The sequence below is a fragment of the Trifolium pratense genome, linkage group LG7 (genome assembly GCF_020283565.1).
Source record: "Trifolium pratense cultivar HEN17-A07 linkage group LG7, ARS_RC_1.1, whole genome shotgun sequence".
Classification (NCBI taxonomy): Eukaryota; Viridiplantae; Streptophyta; class Magnoliopsida; order Fabales; family Fabaceae; genus Trifolium; species Trifolium pratense.
In genome coordinates, this window is record NC_060065.1 from 37927539 (window position 1) to 37936245 (window position 8707).

The 8707-nt window shown below is 30.7% G+C and overlaps 1 protein-coding gene across 1 annotated transcript; it reads right to left on the reverse strand.

Moving 5' to 3' along the window:
• Positions 1–3877, reverse strand: LOC123898770 (protein SOSEKI 1). The gene is made up of 6 exons (XM_045949784.1): positions 3694–3877; positions 2822–2891; positions 2569–2681; positions 1700–2414; positions 1232–1330; positions 1–283 (listed from the first exon to the last, which is right to left on the reverse strand). Exons 1-6 carry the CDS (start codon positions 3821–3823, stop codon positions 130–132), a joined length of 1281 nt encoding a protein of 426 aa, XP_045805740.1. The 5' UTR covers positions 3824–3877; the 3' UTR covers positions 1–129.
• Positions 3878–8707: the final 4830 nt, after the last annotated feature.

Here is an 8707-nt window from a genome sequence, read left to right on the forward strand (position 1 = left end):
AAAAAGAAACAAAGTGAGACAAACTGAATATTTATAAAGTTCAAGAAACAAAGTGAGAAGCTACATCAAGACTTAAAAACAAAATGCTTCTTCTAATGCGAAATCAAAAGGAATCATCATCCACATTTATTAATTTTGCAAAAGGTAATCTTTACATGATGAAGTTGATCTTTGAAGCTTTGTTGATTCCTCAGCAATAGTTGAAGTTCCCATGCTTTTCATTCCTTTACAAGATTTCATGTGTTTGTGCATTTTCTCTGGCTTGAATGATTTCCCACATTGCCTGCATGCATCATCAACTTCTATTTATGGTCTTATCTTTCATAATCACAATTAATTACACAAAATTTAATGTGTAATTATAAATATGGGCCTATAAAGTTGCAAGATATATTTAGCTATTAAGTAATATTAATATACTAGCCCATGCAGCCAATAGTTGGTAAACATCATAATCTAGCAATCAATGTCAACTTATAGTTTATATTTCTTTTAGAGAAAAAACATTATTTTAATTTTTGACAATATATAATAGTCACGCTAGTAGAATCTTGACCCTATTGGCTTTTCTAGTTGAAACTTTGCCAGTTGTAGACTTGTAGTTTTAGGACATAAGTCATATATTTTTAATTTTGTGTTACTTACCAAACCTACTTACCAAACATACTAGTCAACACCTATGTAGCTTCAATGTTTTAGATTAAGGAGTGTTCGATAAGTGTCTCTGTCCGATATATGTTTATGTCTGAAATAGACATAGACACGATACGTCTATTTACATGTTTTGGATTATGTGCAGTCACCGACTGCATGCAGTCGTGTAGTCACGACTCTCTGATTGTCCGACCGAGTTAAATCTTGATTGGACAGTCTAAAATTTTATCACTGAAACTTTACATTTTATAAAATCTAAATATTCTTTATTATGGACTGTCTGATCAAGGTCAGAAATCCATGACCGCACGATTGCACGCAGTCAGTGATTGCACATAATCCAAATACCTATTTTATTTACATTAAATTACTTTCATTTTCTCAAATTAATATTGGTGTCTGCATGTCATAGTGTCGTGTATCATGTATGATGTCTATATCAATGTTTGGTAGATCAACATTATTGATATTCAACTTGTGTGCTATAAAATATATTTCATGTTGTTTTCTCATTAGATATTGTTGAAATGCTAACAATTGATATTATAGTACTAAAGTTTCATGTTCAATGACTTACGAGCAAAATGGTCCACCAAATGGTTTATAAGAAGTTTGACTCATTAACTCACTTAGCTTTTTCCTCCCCCTGTGTATTTCCTCTCCATCACAGCTTTTTCTGTAAAAAGAAACAGGAAATTAAATCAACAAAAGCACCAACCAAATAATGTTTTCATTTAAATTGGTCATGGTTATGTCATTGCATTTAATTTTGCTAATAATCATAGTAATATATGGCTAATGTAACCAAAATCATGGTAGCATTGGATTCTCAAAGACCCTTTTAGGCATGCTTAGGGTCTGTGACTGCTATTATGGCCACAATATCATAGTCACACGTTGCTAATGCAACCAAATCACGGTAGCATTGGATTGACAAAGACGTCAATATTGTGGCCGTAATCGCAGTCACAAACCCTTTTTAAAAATGCTTAAAAGGGTCTTGATTATGAGTATTCTAAGCTTAATTTATGATACAATTTCTCACCTGGCTCCAAAATGTTCATTTTGATCATGATAATTCCAAGGAGTCCCAAAACACCTAGCTGACCCTCCCAATTTATCCCCCTTACAAATCTCACCCCTTTTTTCTGTCACATTGTTAGTCTCCTTAGACAGAGTTTTTTGAGCAAGATTCATAGAGAGAAAAGCAGCATCATTTGTTGCAACATTTCCACAACCAATCCAATTTCTGAACACACTAGTAACTCTTGTAGAATTGCTTCTTATTTTAGTAAAAGAAGATTGAGATTGTGATGAAGTTGATGATGTCGGAGTAGAAAACCTCGAATCAGGAGGCGTAGTATCGGTTTTGTTATTATGTCCAACTTTTTTACCTTTCTTGCTCATCAAGTTATGATACAAAGAAGGAAGTGAGAAAGCTTCAAACTTCTCATGATTCTTTTCAATCAAACCTTCTTTTCCATTACCTAAAAGCTTCTCTTCTTCAACTTTAGAACAAGAATCATCATCGGTCACCGATGATCTATCCGAGCTGAAAACCAATGAATCTTGACTTACTTCTGATGACCCTTGATTTAGATTATTCTTTTTTGTATCAGTTTCTTTCTGAATTTCAGTTTTTTCGTCTGATAAAGACGGTTTGTTTTGCCGCTTTTGTTCGTCCTCTTCAACTTTTACTTTCTCAGCAAGTATATCAGTATCATTTTTCTTTTCATTAACTGAATTAATTGAATGAGTTTCTGCAATAGCCAAAAAAAAGTGTACAACTTAATGATTCTTGATTAACATTCTAAGCAAAAATTACATAATAAGGTAAAAATGTACATAGGCATAGAAATTAGTGATGGATTATATAATCATATATTTAATGTATGATTATGTTAAAGTACATACCAAAAGGGGTAGTGTGGATTTGTGATCCTTTGAGGACATATTCATTATCAGAAATGGGGGTTATAAGGTCATCATCCATTAAATCTTGCCACACATATCCACTCTTGTACCTCCTACACTTCAATAATAATTGTTAGTTACAAAAATTGATTATGGATATACATATATAGTTAAAGGTTAAAAAAATGAGGTGGAGAAAAATGTACTAAAGTAAGAAAGTAAAGATTAAGAAGGGTATGTATGATTCAACAACCTTTTGTAGGACCAAGCATAGGATTCAGGCAAGTCTTTTCCTCTCAATTCACCTAGCCATCTCTTAATATCTTTTCAAGAAAGAAAAAAAAAAGTGTCATTTTAGACTCATAAGTAATTGACAGAATGTAATAACATTACACGTTTGTGTACTACCACGGTGCAACTATAGGCCTCTAGCGCGCACTACCTATAGCTGCTATTTGACGACTCTGTACTAAATTGCGTATCACAGAACAATAACAGTTTGTTAAAATTCAACTACACTATACTGTCTCTGGTCTCGTCTCGTGTATAAGCAAACATTATTTTTTCAGGTTCATTAATTAACTGATACATCAGTTAATCAATGAACCTGAAAAAAGAATATTTGCTTATATATGAGACTGGAGGGAGTATCTACTATTTGACAACTCTTTATACTAACTTGTATATCGCAAAACAATAACAGTGTGTTAAAATTCCACTACGCTATATCGGCTATTTGATAACACTATGAATGACATTATGAGAGAAGATGTGAAAACAAGATGTACTAAAGTCAGAGCCAGAACAGAAAGAACAGAAAAAACAAGTAATTGCGACATCATAGTTCTAAATTGCAGCTGCTGTCGCATTTGCAGTTACAACTTTGAACCTTGATATAAAGGCAAAATGCAGGCAAATGCGGCCATAATTATGATAATGATATCGTTGCAGATACCTCTAAAACCTTTTTATTGCGGCTGTGGACCGCAGTTCAGAACTATGTGTAACAGACTAATAATCATAACACATTAATAAATAACATTATGACTTATGAGTAACAGAAAAAAACCAGCTGTACTAAAAATCAGAGCCAGAACATAACAACAAATTGAATGAATTTTGCACCTCTAAGATAAACACCATTTCGAGTAAGATGAAGAACACGAATAAGATGAGGATGTTCTGCATGACCACCTAAGTGACTAAGAAAGTAGATTATATGAAGCCTTCTAACTTCTCCACCTTTTGCTTCCATACTTGTTTCTGATCTTGTTCTGTTGTTGTTCTTATCTTTGCTGCAAAAAACACCAACAAAACAAACTCAACACAAAGACACCAAAAACTCCAAACAATTGACTCTTCTTTTGTAGCACAAAATTAACAATCAAATTACTATGATTCAAATTACTATATAATAATACTACTACTAAGAAAAAACAACTAACATGGGAAAACTCAAAAGAGATCTTTGTCTCTCTGCCGGCATGCTGCAAAAAGAACTGTTACCAAAACATATAAACTTTTACAACATTATAACATAACATATAAAATATTAATTTATCAATCATATCATATAATATAATGTAATTATGTAAAGCAGGCCTAGAGCTACATAACATAACAACTAACAAGAACTTTATTGTAAAAAAAAAACGTACATATAAAATTAAAGAATGAGAATCATTGAGAGTAGAGAAATGTAAGAAAGTGATTGGTTTGTGTAGTAAGTAGTTACCTATTTTGTAGCAAAGAATGATGCAGAGAGAGAAAGAAAAATGTGATTGAGAAAATTGACCTGGTTTGCAGCTATATTATATAAACACTTGGTTACAAGCTTCAAAGGATTATCTAATTTCTCGTGATTTAACAAATATATACAATTAATGTGTAGTAACCACCTTTTGACTCATAATTATTTTTTTTATTTTTTTTATTTTGGTACATTGACTAAATATTATTATTCCTAAAAAGTTCATTTCTGTTTTCTTCTTTTTGTGTTTTTTCTTTTATAAGCTTCCTTGTGTTATTTTTATTGAAAGGAACCTTAGTATTGTTTTTATTATTATTATTATTACTATTTTTTTTTATTATTAACTCTCCGGTTTTCGAGTTAAGAAAATTTCGTATACAAAGTAAGAAAAATCTGACCAAAAATTATTTTCAAGTAGAAAAGGAAGAACAACCGTTTGACTTTGACACTCAAGGTGACGGGTTTGGCCGGGTAACATAATGGAAATGTATTGTTGGACTTGTATTCATTTTTCGTTTTGCTTAATACTACTCAGCTTTTGACTCAAATATTATTATTTCCAAAAAGTTCGTTATTGTTTTCCTCTTTTTGTATTTTTCCTTTTATAAGATTTCTTTTCTGTTATTATTTCCTTATAATTTTTTTTTTCAAAGGAATTTATAATGTTTTTTTGAAAGGAATTTATAATGTTTTTTTTTTGGGTAGAAATCACACATTTTTAATATGTTCAAATTATTTTTTAATTTATTATTATCTTTTGAGAAATTAATAATTGTTTTATTTTATCCTCCAAAACAATATTGTACTGCTGCTGCATATTGTTTTTTTTTATCCTTTTATCAAATAAACATACGAGTTTTTTTTTTTGGTTTTCGTAGCAAGTGGGTTGGCCCATTGAACCGTCTTACTATCAAGTATTTAGTATTTGGTTCACTGAACCGTCTAATTTGTTCAAGAATGCATCATTGATTAAAAAAAATCACCCACCTTAATTTAGATCTAAAAATTCATGATACATACAAGTGTTAGATGAAATTACCAGTTACATATATAAAATGAAAAGAAATGGATATAAAACCCACATATTCATATATTCTGCTAACACAAAGATGCACCAAACATGCAAACCAAAGTAAAAGAAAAATATTGAACAAAAACAAATTTGACTTTTTTCAGGATAATTATTATACAAAACAATGATAGAAAATTCTTGAAAGAAAAACTTCAAACATAATAATCCAGAAAAGCAAAACATATTGACCTTTTCATGATGTCGAGATCCTCCTCCTTTGTATGGTGTGTGTGGCTTTGTTGTAATTCCATTGCAATTGGATCGTTAACAAACAAGGCTTGTCTTAACCCTTTTGTCCTTCTCATTCAACATGATAGTGCAATTTTCATTGGAAAAGATGGGACTTATAAATTAGTAGTTGAAGGAAGTGTACACACTAGGAAGGTCATAATTCTCCAAAAACAAATCAATTTGAGATTTGATACCATCAAAATAAAAAATAACTTTTTTGTTTATCATGTAAAAGTAGAAGTGCTGTGATACAAGTGATAGATAGTTTTGAGTCCTTAAATATTTGTTTTAGGGTTCGATCTTTGACAGATGTTATGAAAAATTATTTGTTTAAATGTTCAGTTGTGATTGACGCTGAACTTGGTAGGAAAGAACTATGGTTTGATCCCAACAACTGCGATCGGAGGAGCTGAAACCACTTGATGCCAGAACTAACCCCGAACCAGATTAAACTGGTGGGAAAAACCAAAAATTAGGTTAACTCTTTAAATAAATATCAATTATTTGTAAAATTTAGTCTTTACACTTATATATGTGATGATATTTTTTTGGATTACTGCATGAAGATCTTACGAGAAAAAATATATAGATAGAAATTTCTATAGCGGTTTAATATGATGACTACTGATCACCATTAAAATATGTCACAAAATGTCTTCACGATCTTTACCAAACAAATAAAAAATCTTCATGATTATGCATTAAATGGAAGTTAATTTCTTAATTACATGTTTTTTCTAATCAAACTCTTAACTGCACGTTAAGTCAAATAAATTGAATAATAATTACTTATTTATACTCAAAACAGTAAAATTAGAAAAATGATCTACGTATGTGTTTGGTTCTGCGGTAGACAGAATTGATTTTAACGGAATTGAGTTTGACAGAATTGATTTTGATAAAATTGAGTTTGATATAATTGATTTATGTTTGGATATATTCATACAAAAGTGAGTTAAACAAATAATTTGAGTGTAAAAATCAATTCTAGAATGAGAAGCTACAATTTATAGCTTCAAGCAGAATCCATTCTGAAGGCAGAATCAATTATACTTTTGAGGAACCAAATAAGTCAGAATCCATTCTACATGTCCAGAATCAATTCTGGCCGCTCCAGAATTGAAACCAAACATATACTACTTGACCAAAAAATAAAATAAAATAAAATAAAATGAAGTAATGAGTAGTAAAAAACAATGAATTTGTCCAAAAAAAAAAGTTTATTTATTATTCAACATTTAGCATTACTGTAAAAAAAATCTTTTATAAAACATAAAAGATTTATTGCCACAGTGGTTGCTATTTAGCAACTGTTGTTTTAAAAAACTTTTAGCAACTGCGTGCGTTACCCTATTTTTTAAGAAAATACATAGTTGAGTTATTTTTATGAAAAAAATATAATGATTTGTCATTTAGTTATTTAATTTTAACAAATAAAAAAATAACTTGGACAACCCACAATCTAACCAAAATCAGCCCGAAAATTTGTAGGTTTACCCAACCCGATCTAATATTATAACATGTGATTATTTTATTGGACCCAATCTAAAATATCATATGTGGTTCGAGTTTTGATTTGGGTCAAACTCAATCCAATACGTCCACCCCTAAACTTAATAGCTCGTGATTAGGTAACAGACCATATTACTATTAGGTAATCGCTTCTATCAATTTTGGATTAGCAACTTATGAAAATACGTGGATGAATATTTATTGTAGCATTGTGGCTCATAGCAATTGGAATTAAGAATGATGATAATAGGGTCAGCAGAAATGGAAATTTCGCCGCTTAAATATAAGTCATAATCAGGTGGTGTTGACAATTCAACAACCTTCTCAATAAAAACACACTCTTCCCTACCAACGGAAGTCTAGCGAATTAGACTTCTGATTAAAGAGGTACACATTCACATTTGTTTTTCGGCTGGTTATCTTTTGCGCAAAACTACAGAGATTAATTTTGTGAAATTTAAATGAGTGACAAATTTTCACTAAGAGTTTTAATACTGTTGCTTGCCCAAGCTAAAAATCAAATCCAAAACCTTAATTAAGTTAGAGAATATTCGCGTCATCTCATCTAAGTGTAATTGGGTTACACACATTTAGTATTTGACATATTATTAATAAGATTACATTTTGTAAAGGAAAACTAACAAAAAAAATTAATATCCTCCATAACAAAATATAAATAAAAAAAAACTAGAAGGGCTCTAGAGTCTAGACATTGATCCAACAGCTTTGTAGTTGCTTCATGTGTCACTAATTTAGTAATTTTGTATCTAAATTCGTCATTACTTTAGTTGTTAAGTACTTCTGTCTATTAGACTTATTAATTATTAATTAGTTATAACTACTTTAACTACTTCTGTTATGGGTTAGTTTATTTTGTTACGTCTTACTGCATCTACGATGAAAGTTCTTTCCTCTAATAAGTACACGTTAAATAGAAATATCCATTGTGGCATAAGAAAATTGGGTGCTTATATAGAGAGAAGTGTACGTTGAATATATAGTTGTGTTGTTGAAGTTTATTTGAAGTCCCATATTACTTAGATTTTTGGGCTGTTAAGTATATAAATAAATATTTGAGGACAATAAAGAGGGCAACACTAGGGTAGAGCGTTGGTGGTTAAAATTTGCTCTCTCCTTGCATTGGATTCTGAAGTTGTGGTGCGACCCTTGTTTTGTGAAGGGCTATCAATGACCCTCCTTTTTTTAGTTTCATTTTACAGGGTAGAGTATTATAGTATGGGTAGAGTATTAGTATCTATTTATGTGATTCTATGAAGATTAGGGATGACAATATGTAGGGTATGTGTAGAGTATTATAGTATCTGTCTTTGTACCTACAGTTCGAAGAAATACTCATACTTAAACTTATACTCGTATGGATACCAATCTTAGTACGCGTACCCGTACTCTCTGGGTACTTAAGTACCCATACATGAACCCCTATACATTGTCATCTAACTATAAGTTAAAAGCACTGTGAAAAATATGAGATAAATTGATAAATTAAAAATAGATTAAAAACACACTGAATTGATATCATACCCATACCCTACAAACTTATACTCGCATTGATA

Bases quoted from the DNA above. Each gene is read 5' to 3' on its own strand.
- LOC123898770 (XM_045949784.1), bottom strand. From the start codon at position 3,823: ATGGAAGCAAAAGGTGGAGAAGTTAGAAGGCTTCATATAATCTACTTT. The intron at 2,682-2,821 runs GTTGTTGAATCA...ATTGAAGTGTAG, and splicing joins TATGCTTGGTCCTACAAAAG to GAGGTACAAGAGTGGATATG. The intron at 1,331-1,699 runs GTGAGAAATTGT...TTCTTTTTACAG, and splicing joins AATGAACATTTTGGAGCCAG to AAAAAGCTGTGATGGAGAGG.